At 30.9% G+C, this 20,744-nt stretch overlaps 1 protein-coding gene across 2 annotated transcripts; it reads right to left on the bottom strand.

The window, feature by feature from the left end:
- Window positions 1-3,629: 3,629 nt before the first annotated feature.
- Window positions 3,630-19,707, bottom strand: LOC128164406 (receptor-type tyrosine-protein phosphatase epsilon-like). 2 transcript variants are annotated; one of them, XM_052828203.1, is made up of 26 exons: window positions 19,573-19,707; window positions 18,003-18,224; window positions 17,521-17,763; window positions 17,265-17,402; window positions 17,034-17,174; window positions 16,724-16,864; window positions 13,405-13,545; window positions 13,051-13,191; window positions 10,760-10,865; window positions 9,735-9,817; window positions 9,478-9,641; window positions 9,284-9,371; window positions 9,086-9,156; window positions 8,938-8,974; window positions 8,751-8,848; window positions 8,497-8,625; window positions 6,847-6,995; window positions 6,614-6,749; window positions 6,174-6,332; window positions 5,685-5,778; window positions 5,424-5,485; window positions 5,016-5,150; window positions 4,745-4,864; window positions 4,492-4,643; window positions 4,192-4,327; window positions 3,630-3,944 (listed from the first exon to the last, which is right to left on the bottom strand). In XM_052828203.1, the coding sequence occupies exons 1-26, from the start codon at window positions 19,634-19,636 to the stop codon at window positions 3,873-3,875; spliced, it is 3,222 nt and encodes a 1,073-aa protein (XP_052684163.1). In that variant the 5' UTR covers window positions 19,637-19,707; the 3' UTR covers window positions 3,630-3,872. The 2 variants fall into 2 exon arrangements, with proteins under 2 accessions (XP_052684163.1, XP_052684164.1); XM_052828204.1 differs by lacking the exon at window positions 16,724-16,864.
- Between the last annotated feature and the right edge of the window lie 1,037 nt (window positions 19,708-20,744).

The following is a 20,744-nucleotide window of genomic DNA, read 5'->3' as shown; positions in this document are numbered from 1 at the left end:
TTTTTTTTTTCTTAGCGGGGGGTATCAATTGTGAGCTTGCTCACAGTACCTCTAGTTTAAATAAGAAATTATAAAGACCAACGTAATTACTTCCGAAATAATTACTTGATCACTTAAAAAGGTTTCAATTGCTAAATTGTAAATTTAGTCATTATTTAAGTGAGTATAGATAAGTAACAAAAAAGGCATTTACTTCGAACATTAGTTTTACTATTTAATAGTATCGTGCATGATTCTTTAATCACTGCTTGACGGACTATACACGTTTAAGCTGACGAATGCTTGATTTTACACAGTCTAATTTATTTTTCTGTTTTATCATTTAACAATTGAGTAGCTAATTATACTCAAATCAATTTACCCGCCTAGAGGTGTAAAACCCTCTCTTCGTTCACCAAACTCGTGTACCTTGTGTATACACACCCCAGATACACGTGTGTCTGGAGCAGTGGCTTCGTTAGTTTACCTGTTTATCTGTGTCATTGTCTCGGATTACTCGCGTGTTAAAGGATGTTATGTAATCAAAAATGAATAATGAACATAAATTTGCCCATGTAAGCGTTTTACGATATCGTATTCATCGGTAAAAAGGCGACGAGAATAACAAATTTTAAAATCCTTTTAAAAGAAATCTGATTGTAATAAAATGATAACGAATACAAATTTCTAGATCTACAATACTTAAAATAACAAGATAAGTCAAAACATCAGACATATATCAATCATTTTGGCTGAAAAATCGAATTTAATTTGTATAGCTTTGTAAGGAAATGTCCCTCCTGTTGACCTCGTGACGTCACTTCCGCCGAAGCCTCGTTATCGCCTAATTCTGTTTCCTCTTGATTAGATTTCCCAAAGCAGGTAAAAATAGCCACTTTGAAGAGTCGTAACTCCGTTATTTTTGCACCGATTTCGATGCGATTTTTTGCATTAAATTTTGGTAAATAAACTCTTTAACATATGTTTCACATCGGCTGGGCTGCAGGTACCCTTTAAGTGTGTTTTGTCTACAGATTTCAATGATATACTTCTCAAAAAATTCTTGATAAAAGAACATTGAGGAGTGGGATACCTTAACATTACTTTCTAAAAACAATATTTGTACATAAATTAGAATGGGATACATAAAATCCCTCTTGAATAGTGTTGTAACCTACTGTACCCTTTCCTTTAACTCATTTGTTTGATTTCTTACTTAGAACAAAATACATGTATAGACTTCTAAACCCTTTTATCACTTTCTGATAGTGTTTTAACTTATCCTGTATCCAAGTGTACCCTTTGTACCCACTGTACCCTTTCTCGCAGCTCATTTGTTTGATTTTTATCTTAGACAAAAATATAGACTTCAAAACCCTTGTATCACTTTCTAATAGTGTTGTAACCTATCTTGTATCCAGGTATACACTTTGTACCCACTATACCCTTTCCTTTAGCTCATTTGTTTGATCTTACTAAGATCAAAATATAGACTTCTAAACCCTTGTATCACTTTCTTTTAGTGTTGTAACCTCTCCTGTGTCCAAGTGTACCATGTGTACCCACTGTACCCTTTCCTTCAGCTCATTTATTTGATTTTTATGAAATAAATGAATATTTAATCAAATGAAATGTTAACTATAACATCATACGAAACAACAAGTCGTCAAAAATGCTAGATAATAAAGTTATTTCCGATTGTTATGGGTTCGAAAACATTAAACTACATTAAAAACTACCTTATCGTGCAACGTTGTTGTCAAATAAGTCCAACAACGATAAATATAAACAACTGACTGATCGCGGTGCACTTGTCAATGTGACGTCATACTGTACATTTTGACGCATATTTTGTGTAAAGAGAGGCGGATTAGACATATTTTTAACATGGATAAATGCATTTCATAAATGAACAGCGCCTTATCTTAAAACAATTATTATACCATCAAATCATATCTACTATGTTTGATTTGATTCGACATGTGCTTTTTAGAGCGTGTATTATTTTGTTTCTAGAATGTTTAATGTACAAGTTCGATGTGTTTGACATCGGGAAGCCTATCTAAATCCGGTTTTTAAAAGGGCATAGACTAAACAGATCATTACGATCTTTTGGATATAAGTTAAGGGAATTATCAATTTAATACAAAGTGCTGATGCTTTGATGAAATCTAAAGAGCGAATAAATAAATACGTAAAATATTAAGCCAAGGTCATATAAATTCCAGCCGGAGCTCTTTTCTTTGATATTTAATCTAATATGAGATGAACTCTTTACAAAGCAGCAGCACTTTTCAGAATCTACCAGAGAAGCAGAATTTGACTATCATTTAAATTTGTATTTCAAATAAGGGTATGCCATTGTGATATTGAAATTTGTTAATGACCCCCACTAGGGAGAATAATCAACACATGTTACGTGACTATTGATTCAGGGAACCACACTAAGTGTCAAACAAAGTAGCATTTACTATACTGTTTCATTCAATATCACATTTATGTCAGGATAAAATAACTTTACATAAATATTTTGTAATATAAGATGCATCGTTTTATGAACGTTTAAATCTGTGTTGTAACCTATCCTGTATTCAAGTATACCCTTTGGACCCACTGTACCCTTTTCTTTCATCTCATTTGTTAGAGATTTTTTATCTTAGACAAAAATTAAGACTTCTTAACACTTGTATCACTTTTTTAAATTGCTGTAACCTATCCTGTATCCAAGTGTACCCTTTGTACCCACTGTACCCTTTCCTATCATTAGTTTGATTTCTTACTTATAACAAAATATAGACTTTTAAACTTTGTATCACTGTCTAATAGTGTTGAAACCTATCTTGTATCTAAGTGTACTCTTTATACCCACAGTACCCTTTTCTTCAGCTCATTTGTTTAAATTCAAAATTTTTAATTTGTCTTAAATTTTTATGATTTCTCCTTGTTGATGAAAATTAACTTAAACTGCACAATGTCCTTTTTTTACTTGATCTGTGCAATAGTCAAGATGATTATTTGAATTACATTTCAAATATTGCTTTATGTTCTCCGACTATCTAGTACCCATTCAGTAGGAAAATCAACACACAGAAAAGGTACGTGGGTTTATGATGATAGCCAGTATCTTATTACATGTAGCTCTAATTTGTTTTATTGCATAAACTATTAAACAGCATTTGGTTCAAATTTTACAAATATCAAACGAATTATTTTAAAACACTGTAGATTTTAAATCTCAAAACAAGGCAAAACATTAAAATATACAAAAATAATTTTATAAATAAATTTGTAGAATCCGATAAGAGATTCGGTTTTAATCAAACTGATAAAAATAATTAACAAACATAAACTATGTCAGAACTAGTGCAAAATGTAGGGATTTATGTTCTGCTTGACATAAAATTACGTGGTAAACAATTGACGATATTCTAAAAATATTCACTAAATTCAACAATAAAAAACAAACAAATAAGCATGCACATAAAACAACTGCAACAAAAAATATTTTTTTAACAGCCAACAATTAAGAATATAACAATGATATGTAAATGAGATGACGCTTTCTAAAATGTAAACTTTACAGCATTACACAGTTAGCAAGTATTTTCATTGATTCAAATTATTCAAAGTCTAAAAGTTGAACACAAATGCTAAGTTCATCTAAATTAATTCAATGATCAGATATTATTTTACATAAATGAATAGAACACAATTCTGCTAGTAAACACAACACAATTTTCATTTGAATGGAAAAAAATCTAATGTAGTATAAAATAGAGGGAAAACTATTGTTCATCACAGACTGTTCCAGAACGTTGTATACATGTACTAGATTCGGAGCACTAAATAAGATTGTTTTGTTGAACAACACTCCGAAATATTTTCCAAAAAGTCTAAACGTTTGCATACAAAGTGTCATTCTGTAGGTAGTCTGAAATCGTGTCGAAACAAAACTGGTATTCCTCCTAAAAAACAACAACAAAATAGTTCACACAATTATACTCCTTCTTAAAAAAAGGAATATAATAAACAAATTATACATCTTGTTCATACACAGATGCTGCTTTCTTGATACAATTTAAATATCAAAACATGATGTTAATTACTATTTAGAAAAAACCTTTGCTGTGACATTAACTGTAATGATCGATTTCAGTCATCAAATATGGAATAATCACGACAGCTAAAATGTATAAATATGTTTAATGTTACCAGACTAGACAAAAACTCTGGTCTCCTAGTCTGAAGCTGCCGTGTGATGGTAAATAAGTCCACTTCTTCATCCATCATCATTTGTTCCAGGGCGTTAAATACAGCACAGAATGGACCACACCGTTTAGCACCATCGCTGTTAACAAACTTAAATTATTTCATCTTTGCTACTCTGATCTGCATTAAATTGGACGAATAAACTCTTCTACTAGTATATATCAAAACAGATTCAAGACAGTATCGAATCACTGTTTGGGGATTTGTTACTAATGAAATAGCGTATGCTTGATTATATCAAACCTGGAGAGAACAAGTATTCTTCCAGTAGGATGGGTCCTTTCCTCTATTTTGGCTTCTTGAACAAGGTCAATCAGTATTCTTCTACTCTTGCCGTCATACTCATCTTCCCACCCTCTACACTCCAGAACAGCAACTCGCATGCTGCTGCCTCCCTGTAAAGATTGACAAGGATTATGTTTTAATATATTCATTTGTTCAGTCTTTATTGATATTTATTAGCATATTGCATAACTGAATAGGTATGGTGAGAAACCTTTTGCTGTATCGTAATGTTAGTCTTGGCCACATATTTTGCCTGTGTACTCTCAGCCAATTTGATTGTAAAAGGTCCAACAGTTTTTTGTTGATTCTTTGTTGGTAGCCAGAGAGAAGTCTGCAATATAAGATATAAAATGTTCTTTTGATTACTGCATGTAGTATAGACACGTTAATCAAATGACAATTGCTAGTTCACTTATTGAAATTAAAATAGTAGTTTGTTTCTTTATTTTACTAATATAGACAAACTTTAAAAAATACGGTACCGATTTGACTTCCCCTAGAGGATACAGCGATACGATGGTACATGTATAGTTTGTCTTTACAAGATTCAGGAAGTGTTCTGTGTAGTCGGGGAGAGGGAACTGGGCACTGATGAATCGGTCACATTGTTTAAACGACTGCAATTAAAAAACATTTCTAAGTTTTCAAGTGATATTAATATACATTGATAATCAAAGGATGTTGAAAGGGATCATTATTCATGACTATTAATGGTCGGAGCAATGATCTGATTACATCGCTTAGATATAGATGTTAATTGTTGTTCCTCTTCAAATACAAAAATACTTGAATTTGCTTAAGACACCATACTTAGAGGCAGGAAAAGCCAAAAAAAAAATCTGTAACGTTTCACTTCCTTTAACTATTATGACAATTGTATATTTTTATACCTGTAAACAGACTGCGTTGTAATATAGATTTTCTGTTGTTAATGGACATAGGTATCTTTCAACTGCATTCATATAAAAGAAGCAAAATAGTTAGTGTGAAATAACCCTCAACAAACATATGATAGATAAGATCACCTATAGATATAAAGATCACACCCACATTGAACAAGTGTAAAGATAGTCGAGCAAGGCAAACAGTTAAAAATAGTTCAAGGTGTATTTATTGCTTGCCATTACATACAGTATAAGCAGACAATTTACCTGGTAAGACACTTGGAACATAGTTTGCTACTATGTTCGACATTCCAGATTTATAATCCTCATGTGTATACACTTTTCTAAAGGACAACAATTCCTAAAAGGAATGCAGTAATGTTAGAATCGCAATTTAAAAAGTAATTTGGTTAACTTATTATTTGTCGAAGATCAACATACATACAATTCTTAATTGGCTATACATTGATTTAGACTAAAAAAAACATTTCATCTCCTCCACCCTCCCCAAAAACCCAAGCACATACCAAATAACAACCCCCTCATAAATGACAAAATAAATGTCTTGCTCAAATATTAAAAGGTTTGGATCAAATTAGTTGCACGGTTAATGGACAGAAGTCAAAATAAAAAAAAAATATATCGAGAAAAAACCCAGATGAACGATTGAGGTTCTCCGAACTTGTAGTTCAGGTGAGCTAAAGGCCAGTTTTATGATACGGGCTGTCAAATTTCTTTATTTCAAAGTACATATACCTCAAACTCTAAAGCAAACGGTGATTGTTTGGAAACGTCTCCATGATTTAAGTAGCAAGAGTGATCCTGAAATTCCTTGAGAAAAAAATCTAATGGTACAGCACGAAGTCGTCCTCTGAAAGCCTCAAGTAATGCCATATACACAGTTTTGTATTGATCCTAGTGAAAAAAATCAAATTCTTAATTATTCAGCAAAAATATCAAATATTTTAAAACATTTATATAAAGACATTTTATGGTGTCGATCATTAATATCTCAACTATTGCTTTAAAAGGAATACTTTTTACAGCTAAAACCATATGTTTATATTTAAACAAATATACTGGTTAACAATTAAAAATATGATATATCAATTAAAAGTTTAAAACTTATCACTTTAATGAATGAATATGACCTACAAATACTTCTTACCCATATCAAATGACTGAAAGTCACTTACTTCTCCTTGTATCATGTTCATCCTGGCGTTTCTCATCTTCTCTACATACTGAGGAACGTTCACTTTATCAGTTTTCCCCCCTTCCTTATAAAGGGCATCTAATGCTATAAAGGTTCCGGTCCTACCTATACCTGCACTGTTTGAATAACGTAATACACTATAACACGTTCATTACATGTACATACAACCATATAAGCATATCCATGTAGGTGCATGTTTTACGAGAAAATTACCTGCAGTGTACCACAATGTATCCCATTGGATGATCCTCTACAGTTTTCATCACGTGACGATGGAACACGACTAGACTGAGTGGTTCTGGGACCCCGTGGTCTGGCCACTGGGTGTAGTGAAACATGAACACGTCTCGCTCTGTCTTATCCTGAGACATTACAATGGTAATTTCAAATTTCAATCGTTGACTTAGGTATAACAAATGTTTTACGGTATCAAATCCATAAAAAGTGAAACAGTTTTTTTGCCAAGCCTATACAACAGATATACAGATTTTGTAAACAAGCATTAGACATGCTGTCGTAACAAGCGAAGGGTTAATTCTAACACAAAATTAACCAATGCTTGTAAAAATAGGAGCAAAACATATTATATCATACAATTAAGGTCTCAAAATATTAGAACTTGAATATACCATGCATTAAGGTCAAGATCTAGTAAATTAAAGGTGCCTACAGGTTTATGAAATTAAAGATATAAATTCTTTCCATGAGGCTTCATAACAATAGCTTTGTTTGATTGGGTGTTTCGGGGCTAAACGTTTTGGTAAACACAATGAAAAATCATGTTTTAAACTGTCATTTTCAATTAAATATGAAGGAAATAAGGAACAAAAGTTTTGTCCATTTTTTCTTATAAAATATATATAAATGCCTACAGTCTCTCCAAAAACGGAATGAAACAAGCTTTTGACTTCCTCTTTAATGTGGTGTCAAATTGAATACAGGTATCGGGATTACTTTTCCCACGATTTAATATAAAATGTCAAGAAAATATTTAATTTTCTACATAATTCCTTTAGAGACAAAAAGGACGGGAAAGCGATTATTTAAATCAATTATGACGTCATAATGAATCTACCACCAAAAAGACACTCTGGAATCACTTACTAGATCTTGACCTTAAATAGAACTATTATGTTATGTTTCTTCAACAGTTTTATAAACTTATTGAGATTACACTGAATTTTTTCTCAGAGTTTTTTTTTCTTTCTTGTCCTATCTTATGAATTTTAAGTGATATATATATTTATATTATTAACAGTTATCATAAGATAACCACGATGTATTGATAATGCACCCAGAATATATCACCATGCATTAAATAATGCACACACGTCCAGAATACAAATCAGCTAAACACATGCGCCAACATTCCTTACATTATTATTTTATCTTTTACCTTAACTCTGATCGCTTAAACTAGATAAAAATTTGTGGTAAAAGAGACTTGACCGACTTGACCATTACACTTATTATTGAATTTAGAACCATATATTATTTTGAAGTATTGTTGGTTTTTCTAACTCTATTATCTGATGTAGATTAGCTTCTTCTTTTGTTTATTTCCCACGGATTATGTCATGGTTGATTTAATTTTCATTCATATGTTAATCAAGGGAGTTTTGCAAATCAAAACCTATGTAATTGTGCAAATGGTATTATTCTTTTTGATAATCGGTAGGTAAATTGAATAAAATAGGAGAAATTAAAAGTGTGTCTATTTGTAGAATGAAAAAATGAAATTATAGGTTTTTTGTTAAGTTTTACATTTATTTTAATATGTTCTTATTAAAATGATACTTGATGAGCTCGGCATTGGCTACAATTACAATTATAGAAAGTATCAAATAAAGTTGTTACACATACTAAATTGCTTTTAGTTCGGAGATGCCTGACGACATTTTCTGCATAGGTTTGCTCTTTCTGGCAGCGTACGCTGATGTCCCCTTCCATGTGTTTATCGTTGAGGTCCGGCCAATATTTAGCGCATTTTTTCTAAAATAACAATTACAAAAAAACTTAGATTACAATTGCTCCAATAAGCCAGTGGAACAATTCATACAACCAACTCTCTAAATCTTCATGACCACAAACACACAATTTATAAAAAATAAACATACGGTCTTGGCTTCACTAATATTTGTGAGACAAACAATGATTCGAGCGTTTTCTTGCCAGATCATTCTCCAGAAATCAGCAATTGTACTTTCCTTTGGTCCTATATAAAACAACGATATTTTAGAAAAAACTGTATGTCTCTTGATCGAAAAAAGTGCATATTCGTTCTTAGTTTTAAAAATCATTTACCTTGTGTTGCTATGTACTTTTTTTTTCCAAATACATCCTGTTGTAAATCACGAAAAAATTGAACATCTATCTTTCAAACATTCAAACAGTAACAATGTAAATTTGTTTGGCATTAAGTAAATAAACAATATGTTACACATCAACTGACCGCAATGTAGTTGGCGTTTATGTAGTCCGACCCAGTCGTAGGGGAACTGAGAACAACACGAGAGTGGTCATCTTTAAATAATTAATAATAAAACAACTGACCAACGTTTGTCATTTAAAACTGTACTATATGATGAATAGATACCATACGAAATATAAAATATAATGTGCTTATCAATCTGTCATCAATGAAACTTACATGGGAAGATTGTAGTATATCTATTTTTGGATTTATTTTCTTGTCTTTTCCCTTCAATGCATGAGTGTAACTCTCCCTTTGGAATTGCCTGTATAAATATATTTTAATGAATTAAATCATCTGCCGTTTTCCCATATAGAGTTAAGTTAATTCCACCTGCCTGACATTGACGTTATATATTTCGTTCAACACACCTTATATTCTTCTTCCATCTTAGTATTGTTGATTTCAGAAAGATATTTTGTCAACCCATTCAGGTTTTGAGAATCTTTGGATAACAGTCTTTCCTTTCCTTCTTTCGTATCTGATTTCAAAACGTCATTTTTGATTCCGGTTTTAACAGCTGGCTTTTTCCTACCTGTAGTTTGAATGTAATAATTATAATCACTTTTTAAAATTTCTTATAAATAGTTTATAAGTTAAAAATCATTTCAAATTCATAGACATTTACTTTTGATTAAGATTTCATCCATAGCTGAAAATCCCATTGTTTCCTCCCTTCCATCAGCCTTTTTACTTTTATTTCTTCTCTGCCTGTGACGTAAACCCAAAAAATATATTTTCGTATAGACAATGATAAATGTACTCTAACAATGTTTTCATTGTTTTAAAATTAAAATATCAACCATATTCAGATGTAGCCCAGACCGATGTTGTATCGCTCACTTTGGAATCAGTTCTACTAAAATTCCACTCGTTTCCCTTTCTTTATTTCAATACATATAATAATAGTACTTGCATAGGGAATATCACACATTATAGCGATATCGGCCTTGAGGAACTTGAAGGCATCCATTCTCGTTACAAAAGTAAAATAAATCACATTGCTACCACAAATCCTTTGAAGAAATTTAAATTCCTGTTAAAGGATTACTGATGTTCATTCCAATAATATGAACGAAAATTGTGATGATCGAAAAAATACTTTCGTATAATCTAGCTTTTTAAGCTATTTCTTTCTTTCAAACAACTACGCCAATAACCTATTTTTTAAAAAATTTTTATACTATGATCTCTTAGTATTTATAGAAAAATCCTTCAAAAACACGCAAAGAAAACCCAAACCCGGAACCTTTCCGATTGTATTTTATTAAGGGAAACAAAAGTAAAGCTGTCAAAATTTACTATATAAATCTCTACCTGTATTTGCACATCGTTTTTAAATAAACAAATATCTATTATCTAAATCGGTGCTTGTTTATTAGACTTGTTTATTAGTTTTTTTTAATCGTTTACTTTTTAAAAGCAAACCAAGAAAAAACTTAAGGTAATCGTTAATATTTTGATATTTTAAGTCGCTTTTGAAAATAATTCAGGACTCTTCGAAAAAAATTATTTAGGATAAGATGAAGACATTGTTAACGACAGATGCCGGACAATTATGACCAATTATGACCAATTATGACCAAATAAAATTCTGGTGTAAGTAATCTATGATATTAAATGATAAAATATATAAGTTGTATGAATACTTACCTTAATACATACAAAATGATAACAACAAATATTAAGAGAAAAACACCAGCTCCAACTGCTCCTATAGTTACTTCAAGGTGTAGGTCAGCGGTCTGTGATTCTAAATCTACAAAAAGTAAATTGTTTAACATAAAGCAAAACGAGAAATCAGCAGATTACAGAATAAAAAGCAAAAAAAAAAATGTTTCCAAGGACTGATTATCAAAACATTAAAAAAAAATATTATTCATTTTTCTTCACGCAGGCACTGTGGTTTAACCAATTTTCAGTGAACAGCAATTTTTCGACAATAATAGATCGACCGGATGACTTTTTCAAAAATACATTAAAGTAATCTAAGTTTTTCTAAGCAACTGCATGCATTGTTAACAGTCAATCATTAAATTCAATTTCAATTATCAAATTATGAAAAAATATGTTTGAAATACACAAAAATAATTTTCCATTAAAGTAACAAATTATTATTGGAATTACATTTTAATTTACGAAACTGTTCTTGTCACACGTTAATTCTTCATATGAAAATGTGCACCTATTGGTACATTGGTACATGTCACATTATTTGTCTGTACAACCTTTGCTGCATTTGATACAAAACAATTCATTCCATAAGCCTCCGCAGAACAACTTACAAAATGTTTGTATTTCTGTCGGATGTCTTTTTTTTATGAATGTGTATGTGCTAACTTAATTTACTTAATCATTTCTTTTTCGAACGCAAACTTATTGATTATGTTTTTGTGGTAATGTCTGCAGAAAACAAGTCAACGCTCAAAAGAATCTAATCAACTGTTTATAATATCTGTATAGATATCTTAGCTTTATACCTGTTACTTTGGGACATTGAATATCTATTCGTAAACATATTTATTTACAAAACAGCAATTTTTCTGATATTTATTATTTAAAAGATGGTTCTTGTAGGTTCAAAATGCAATGTAATATTTCCATTAACGAGTGCATGTATTTTATTTGGAGATCAATGTATAATAAATTTCAACTGGCTTATTGCAAATATGATACCTTATTTATGGTATCTAAGGTAAAAAGGATACCTTAGTTATGTTTATAAAAAAAATATGATCTTTTAGAAGATCAGTGCGAGAAAATTAACCCACATCCTAATGCTTGCTTTTTAATTTTATAAAAAATTAATGTTCGTTAATGTTAATATCCTTGTATTGAAGTGATTTATTTGATTAGAATACGAAAAGAGGGTTACAGTAACTGTTGAAACACATAGATTCTTTAACATACCAATGGAGAAATTATTGTTCGGCCAGCTCGTTTTTTCATTAACACTGCATGTACTTATACAGAGCATATTTCTTTTTCCGATCTTAAATGTTTACCCAAAGTTGCTGAATATCATATGTTTTGGAAGGAATAATGAGGGGTAGGGGGCCTTTATCCTGTAATCAATTAAAATGATGCACTGGTATTTGACCTGTATCTTTGGTTTACCCCCACCCCAATCCTCGTTCTAAAAACGTTAAGTTAGATTCACGAGTGTTAACAAATCATCATAAAATCAAAAAATTAGAAATTCAGTTCCAGAATTGTGATATAAAATATTTTTCAAAGTGCGTTAAGAGTGTCGATACTAAAAAATTTTGATGTACTTTCATAACGCACTTTGAAATTTTTTTCAAAGTGGGTTAACTTGGTCCAAAATTTAATTTAATTTTTTCAAAGTGCGTTGCCACAATGCGGGGCTTTGGAGCTATGTTCGCTTTTGCGATTGCTTTTTCATGACGAAATTTGGAAGTAACAGAAGAAATGCAACAACATCGTTTTGTCTATCTAAACATGCTTAATCGTCACAACAGCGTTTCTTTATTAAATATTTAGATTATTTACATACCCACGTAAAAAAATGATCCATTTTTGACTATTGCTAATTGTACAACTATTGGATAGCGCCAGGTTAAATGAAATAGAACAATCGTAAAACAGTAACTGTTCATAAACAATGAAAAGACAAACTGTTTTAAATAAGTTATAAGCCTGAAACTGTCCATTATTTCAGATATATATCTAACAGAATAGACAGTTTTTTGTTTATAATCATTATACGTTCCCATAACTTGTTTCAAATCTTATTGATTAAAATAATGAGATAGAAAAAGTCTAAATATTTTCTTCTGTTTGATTTTGCATATCAATAAATAGTCGGGAAATTGATTCATTGCTTTTAAATGAAATAAAAACCTCAATTATTTATGACTACAAAGTATATCGACGTGATTCAAATGGAATAACGTTTCATTTAGCAATGATGACATTCATACATTTGTTGCAGAAAGGTTCTACATATCCTAAAGCACATCCACCATCACAGTGTCCAGTTGTTGAATTGCAGGAAACGTTATCTAGACAGTGTCCACTGCACTTTACGCTGCATCCTTTACTATTTTTTTCCATTTCACAACCTGTTAGCAATTACAACATATGAAAAGTATGAAATTTATGATAAACGGCGTTTGAAACGTAATTTTATTATAATTTTACTTAAATATTTTACCCCGTCACACTCTACATATTTCAGTTATATGTCCTTAAAATATTGATTATAAATCTTAAATATTGATTTTTACTAAATACAATTGCTCAATCAAATAAATAAAAATTGATAACACACATACTTCTGTTGCAAAATGGCTCTACATATCCTAAATCACATCCACCATCACAGTGTCCATTTGTTGAATTACAGGAAACGTTATCTAGACAGTGTCCACTGCACTTTTCGCTGCAACCTTTACCAAACATTCCAGTTACACAACCTGTAGTCAACATTAAAACAGATTAAAACGTTGTTATTGATATAGATATTCATGTTTGGTACCTCTTTGAAGGAAAGTAAACAGGCATTCGGCTTATCAGCCAAAAATGTTTGAATCTTTTTTGCCGCATCTCCTAAATGAGACAATAAAGTGAAGTATCCTCACCTTGGATTTAAAAAAAACAGTTAAATAAAACAAAAATAGAAGAGAAGTCATGCGTGTGCTGAAAATTTGTATTGTTCTAACGAGTAAGAAGCTCACATTGCGTTTTATAGATTTTCAGGAATTAAAACTGATAACACACCGACTCGAACTATCAAATTTTATATGCATCACGTGATTTTGGGCGACAACAGTCGTCGGTAGAAGTGATGTAAATGAACTGATCAGAGAATGAATACTCTAATCGTCAAAAATTCGACCCTCATAATTTACAAAATAATCAAATTAAAGATTGTCAACATTCTGTTGCCTCATTCTTTCCTTCAAACATTGACGTTTTTTAATTTAAATTTAATTATTTACATCCTGACAGCGTAATTACGCATTACGTAGAATAATAAAGCAGGGGTATGTTGTCTACATCGATGTCTTATATTTTAGGTTACACATATATTTTGAGAGCCACCTGTTTACCTGAAAACAGTTATATAAAATCATTCACATCCAAAAAGTAAATAAATCAATCGAACGTTAATGGGTTTTTTTTTAAAATCTAAAAATGCAAACTCTTGTGCATGTGCTTTTTTCTTAAGTAAAGGCAGGGTGATTACAAATCTTAACCCGTTTTAAACTCATATATAGCAAAGCCACGTGACTCAAATATATTTACATTCACAATTTGACCACACGTATGTGTAATCATGTCTCATCTAAATCGGTAAAGTTTGGTGCATTGGACAAGGAAGACCCTATCAAATATTAATACTGTCAGTGCAAGTCTGAAGCACGCTTACTTGGCAACTTTGCGCATCTTGCATCAGTATTGTAAAGCATTAGTTAATACCGAGAAATCGGAAGAGTGTTGTCTTTTGTTTTATATAAATTATAAACATCACTGACACTTGAAGATTGCCAGTATGTTTTTATTTTTCTCCATCAAGCTTTGCTAATTAAAAATCAACGAAAATTCTTTAAAGAATCCCGGAAATCATCTTGTTTTTTGTTTTTTGTTTTGTTTTTTTTTTTTGGGGGGGGGGGGTTACAATCTTGCGCATTACATTTAGGCTAAATCACGGGATGCTCTTTAGTTTATGTTTCCACAACTTCACATTTGCATGGATAAACTCAGAAACGATAATACAAATACGTGTAAATTTTCATTGGAAATTTGCTATATATTCTGTCCATTAAATAAAATGCGGGAGAAAACTCTAACACAATGCATTTACTATGAAAAGTCCCGAGAGATCCGAATGTCAACAAGATGTGTAAATTTGAAGCGAGTAAAAAATGTTGGTAAAAAAGTGCTGTATTCTTCAAAAATATGGATTAAATTTTTAGATGAAAGGTATTTACAGCCTCAAAATGGTTTGTAAATTATGAATAATTTGACTAAATTTGACAACAAGCGGGTAAAAAATGTTGGTGAAAAAGTGTTGAATTCTTCAATGATATGGATTAAATTTTAAGACGAAAAGTATTTACAGCCTCAAAATGGTTTGTTATGAATAATTTAACTGTTATTTTCAATGCAACTTTATTAATTTTCTCCAGCGATTCTGCATTTTTCTGCACATTACGGGTATATGGGAGGCATTTTAACTGTGGTGTCCCGAGCCACAGTTCGATTATTCTAACTAAGCAGAGTGTAGTGAAATTAATAGCATTATCGTAGGCTTAAAGCTTGGTTATGTAAACGTATCTATTTCATAAATGTCAGATATCTTATGCAAAATCAAAATCAAAGTCTAGTAAGATCAGGAGACGTTTAAAGTCCGATGATATAATTATACAAAACGGAGATCAATATCTGCTTTCAGTTAATTTATTTGTATTTTTTCAGTGAAATTGGACAAACAGTATTTAGAGCTTAAGGCTTGGTGTTTATTAATGTGTAATATACATGTATTTATGAATGCATGCCAAAGATCGTTTGGTCAATTAGTATTTATTATTTTTCCATTATATATATATATAATTCAAAGACTAATATATAGTCACACAAAGTACTTTCTAATCAATGATATTTTACGAGGAAATTCAAACAAAAATGTGAAATATTATAAAAACTGCTTTTATCAAATTTGAACCGAATCCGAATAAAAAAAAAATATCCCGATCAGAATAATTTAAAATGAAATTTTACCAAAAAAACTGCAGTTTCTTCTGAGTAATTGATATTAATTATAAAGTCAGTAAATAACCTTACCGTTTTACAGCTAAACAACCTGAAATTTGTGAAAAAATAGTGATACATTCTAACTTTATATGATTTCGCTCTGGATCAGTTTAATTGCAATCGGGATCGGTTCGATTTTAAGATTTTTCAATTTTTCTTCATATTCACAATTTCGTTTCAATTTCTAGTTGAAATATGTTTGTACAGCAATTGCTTAACGCTAGTAGCAGTTTGTTTGCAGTGTTTATTTATAGATTTAAAAATTATCTACAATTCTTGTTTTCATTTTCATAAATATTTATTTTATAAAAATTCTATAAAGTTAACATGGCCGACTTTGATATGTATTTATAGGTAATTTTATAGTGTATACATGTATTAATTGATAATAAAGTTTAGGTTTTAAGGTATTCTATTCGCAGCTAAAACGATGTTTCCGCTTTCTATTAAAAATACAAAAAAAAAATCATTTAAAATTAATGGAAACCGATATTGGTTTCAATTTTGTACAATAATTTCTAAAAAATATTTCTTTATCGATCCATGAAATAATGCATTGGTGTGTTGAGCGACCTCAAATATAAGCATAAGAAACTTTAAAAAATACACGGAAATATAATAAGATCATCTCTAAAGAAAAAGGGTTGAGAAAATGTCATCAGTTTTTAAACCATAATTGTCAGTTGTCTTACACTTAAATATGCCACTAACAATCACATAACCTTTGATTATAGCGATTGTCTTTCATCATAAAAATGCATGTTAATATTAAATCTTCTAACCTGAAAAATCAATTTCTCAAGATATTAGAATAATTCAATCGGCATTTTATCAAACCTGTTTTACACAATTCTCCGTTGTAACCAAAATTGCAGCCAGTGTCGCAATATCCGGTCGTTCTATTACACGCAATGCCACCTAAACAGTTACCACTACAGTTTTTCGCACAATCTGGTCCATAAGTTTCAAAAGGACATTCTGTAAATTTTTACAATCTTTGTAGCATTGAATTAGATAAACTTATGAAAGCTCTAACTTTAAATGAAAAAAATAAAGTTGTAAATTAAAAAAAATGTGCATTACATAATTCAGTTTAATCTTTAAATATATACATGTATTTGTTTGTTATCATGAATATTCTGACAACCTTTGTTACAGTTTGATCCAGTCCAACCATCATCGCATCCTTTGTCACACAAACCACTGGTGTGATTACAACCGACGCCGTCTTTACAATGTCCAACACACTTTGATTCACACTGTAGACCGTAATATCCAACAGAGCATGCTTTGTAAAAAAGCAAAAATGTATTGATAATCAAATATACAGAGCTTCAACATGTTCATACGTTTTCGGGTTTTTTTTTTTACAATGTACCTTTGTCACAGCGTGCTCCTAACCACCCTGGTGAACATCCTAAACAGGTCCCATTGATGATGTCACATCTACGATATTGACAAGTCCCTGGGCAGACTTTATCACAGTTTTCTCCATAAACACCAGACGAGGAACAACCTTTTAAAGTGTTATTAGTGTAGATAATATAACTATATCGAAAGTGAAGAAAAAAGATATAAAACTCCTTAATGTTTATTGAAAGTATGTAAACCAGCTGAAAAATCTGATAAAATACCTGTCACTATTACTTCACACAGCTCTGTAAAAACATTGGTGTTTTTATAACCCATAGGATAGATTTTTCCAGGTAGTCTTTCATTGTAAAAGATAACGTAACGTCCATGAGTTAAACAGTTTGTGTTGAAATCCAAGGGAGGTAACTCTGGTCCGTCCTTGTAACACAGGTGTCCCATATGTCGATCAGTTGTGTTGGACACATACAAGGAAAACCCGGCAAAACGACCCCTCTGTCTCATGGCTGTTAAATTAAACAAAGTGAAGGAACGAATTGAGTTTTAAATAAAGAACATTAAATGATGTTTAACACTCGTTAATTTAGGATTGCCTGCTGTTTAATGTATCTGGTAAACAACATGAATGGTAAATAGAGCAATCGGAAATCATGCAAGTACATTTTTGTTTCCATATTTATATAAGGTTAAACATTATAAAGACTATGTTCTAATGATAATACATACTATTATTTTTAGTACTTACTATAACCATCATAGTTCTTGAACTGTATCCTGATATTGTACACATTGTATGTACCTCCAAGGTCTACATGCCACCAGGTACTCTTATCCAACGAGGTGGGTCCTATTTCTTCCATCCTGGTACAGGTTTGTATGTCTCTATCGACAGCTTTATTAGCTTCACATCCTGCGCAACTACTAGATGTTTTGTATTGATGTGCGACCTTATTCGCTGATAAATCATCTGTTAAGGAATCAATCAACACACTACGTACGTCATTTACAAAAAGAAATGTAAAAGCAGTATACATGTTATCTTGAAAACTTAAAGAAATAATACAATTTGAATTTATTTTCAACTTGGTCGTTATTGTGATCGGTTTCGGCCGATCACTATTGTGTCCATATGAGGCATCCGGCAAATGCTTCCGGGATCCACGTGCGCACACATTCCGATTGCACAAGTAGTTCTTATAAAACTTGAAATTTTGGTTTAGTATTTAGATAACATTTTACTTAGTTTTATTTACATTCATTTACCTTAAGAGATGCAAACATACATTAAATAGAGTTAGACCTGTTAATTCAAGAATGCACATTTTGTCTCACGCGTAAGAATTTCGATCGAAAGATTCATTCAGTAATGCAGTTGACCTCGATGAACTGACCTCGATCATAAGAAGATGCTCCATGAACTGACCTCGATCTATTAATATTGCATAATAGTAGCTAGGAAGACGGTTTGATTTTTAAACAAGGTAACGTTATAATGAGACCTCAATAGCAAGTTATGATGGCATTCAATGTTTTTCAGTCGCTATGAATTATTTTAATACAACTCTTTCTTTGTATACGTGTTAATGCTCTTTGAAGAGTCCTGCCTGGTATTCTGAAGAAGAAGAAGATACATTAACATTTAAAAATTACGTTAAAAATATAAAACAAGACAAGGAGTTTACGTACGGCCTTCCCCAAATTTATTTCAAAATTAAATTTGTTGACGGTTTATAATGATGAAATTATGGTGAACAGATTCAGAATATTCTATATTTTGATTAAATACCGTATTTTTTAATTACCGGGTATTTTACATCAAACTGATCATGTTGATTGCTTCTAGCTATCTATATATCATTATTGCCGATCATTCCTTTAAAAGGAATACTTGTTTAAATACAAGTATATTAAAATGTGATTTTATTGCAAGTAAATTAGATCTTAGATAATATAGGTATACGAGATGCTGATTTACTGATCTATTTAAAGACCTATTTGTTCAGTTAAATGTTTAATTTATTCACTAAAAATAGAAAAGTACAATGAAGTTTTTCAATCCTTAAACAATGAGCCCCAGATCACCTGACAGGTGATGATATGGGTAGTATTTTATTTGGATCATTTTCAACATACTCTACGATTAACTTTACCTAGTTAACACAGTATAGTTATAGTTTGATCAACTTTGGATGCAATCACAATTCTTAACCTTATTCATGTTGCTACCTATTAGTGATTGACATTTTCTGAAATAAAACGAAAGTAGACAAACGTGGTTACGTTTAGAGTTATATATGAAAGAAATGTTTACTTACCATACCCCTTAATTACAATAAAGTTCAGGAAAGTCCAATTGATCCACAGAGTGTTTATGAGCATAATGTCAAACGTTGTGATTTCATAGTCAAACAAATTATTTCTACACGATTACGTAATATAATGGTGAATCAGGAAGTAATTTGAAATTCTAGATAAGGTGGTAAGTTTTGGTCATATATCAATATATTTTGAGTGATCATTTTTAAAATAGAAATAAGATCCTTTTGGGCTACATCGCCAATGTTCCTATGATAAAATTATTAGACAATATACTTTTCTCTCTTTGTCAAATACAAAATAAATATATGACATGTCCAAAAGTTCATTTGGGTGACACATAATCTGTTAAAGATCGTAAAATGTTTGTTAAAAGATGGTCAGCGACCTTCTCTAGAATATATTTTATTGCAGGAAACTATGGTGAAGTATGTCAGGATATCGAGAAAAATGGTTAACTTTTCTTTATTCATAACACAGTTCACTATGATTTAAAGAATACCAAATACATATACAACACAGAGATTAAATTGCTCATAAAACTTGCGAGTAATATTAAATCACAATCTACCACTATTTAAATATGATAAAAGATTGATAGTTATTGCATTGATCATCAACGATTACTGATACTTGAACATAATAAAATGAACGAACTAGTGTATTTTAGGGTTTGATAGTTCAAGTGTATAAACCGCAATTTAAAAAAGACTTGTTTTGGTAATCTAACTAGATATTATCCTTGTTTTAAGACATGTGTTTCATAATTTTTCTTTTGATCGTCGTAACAAGGGATACAAAACAAAATAAGATATTCTCAAATCATAAAACTGGAAATGTCGTTCATCAAAAAATGTGAATAATGTAAATAAAGCGGCGCGTATTGCAAAGAGCAATTCTGACCCGGCTTGATGATTGAACCGGATGTGATATCTCAACTTTGAATATTGAAAAAAAAGTGTTAAATAAAGACCCTGGTTTGCTGAAAATTGACCTGCACTGGGGAATTTTGATAATTAAATCGGTTTTAAAATTCAAAAGCAAATTAGCACAAATAAATGAATTTATTTTCATTACTTGGATTTGTTCAATGGAAGTGAACATGAAAAAATATCCATGGGATCAAAGTTGTCTGTTTGATTTATATAATGATATCTAAAAACCATTTAGA

This window comes from Crassostrea angulata, chromosome 10, assembly GCF_025612915.1.
Source record: "Crassostrea angulata isolate pt1a10 chromosome 10, ASM2561291v2, whole genome shotgun sequence".
NCBI lineage: Eukaryota > Metazoa > Mollusca > Bivalvia > Ostreida > Ostreidae > Magallana > Magallana angulata.
The sequence above is the reverse complement of the archived record's forward strand: the minus strand, read 5'-3'. Positions and strand labels throughout refer to the sequence as shown.

Coding starts and splice junctions, on each gene's coding strand:
- LOC128164406 (XM_052828203.1), bottom strand. CDS start 19,636: ATGCTCATAAACACTCTGTGGATCAATTGGACTTTCCTGAACTTTATT. Junction 13,546..16,723: donor CGGAGAATTGTGTAAAACAG/GTTTGATAAAAT, acceptor TGTTGACTACAG/GTTGTGTAACTGGAATGTTT. Junction 6,333..6,613: donor TGAACATGATACAAGGAGAA/GTAAGTGACTTT, acceptor TTTTTTCACTAG/GATCAATACAAAACTGTGTA.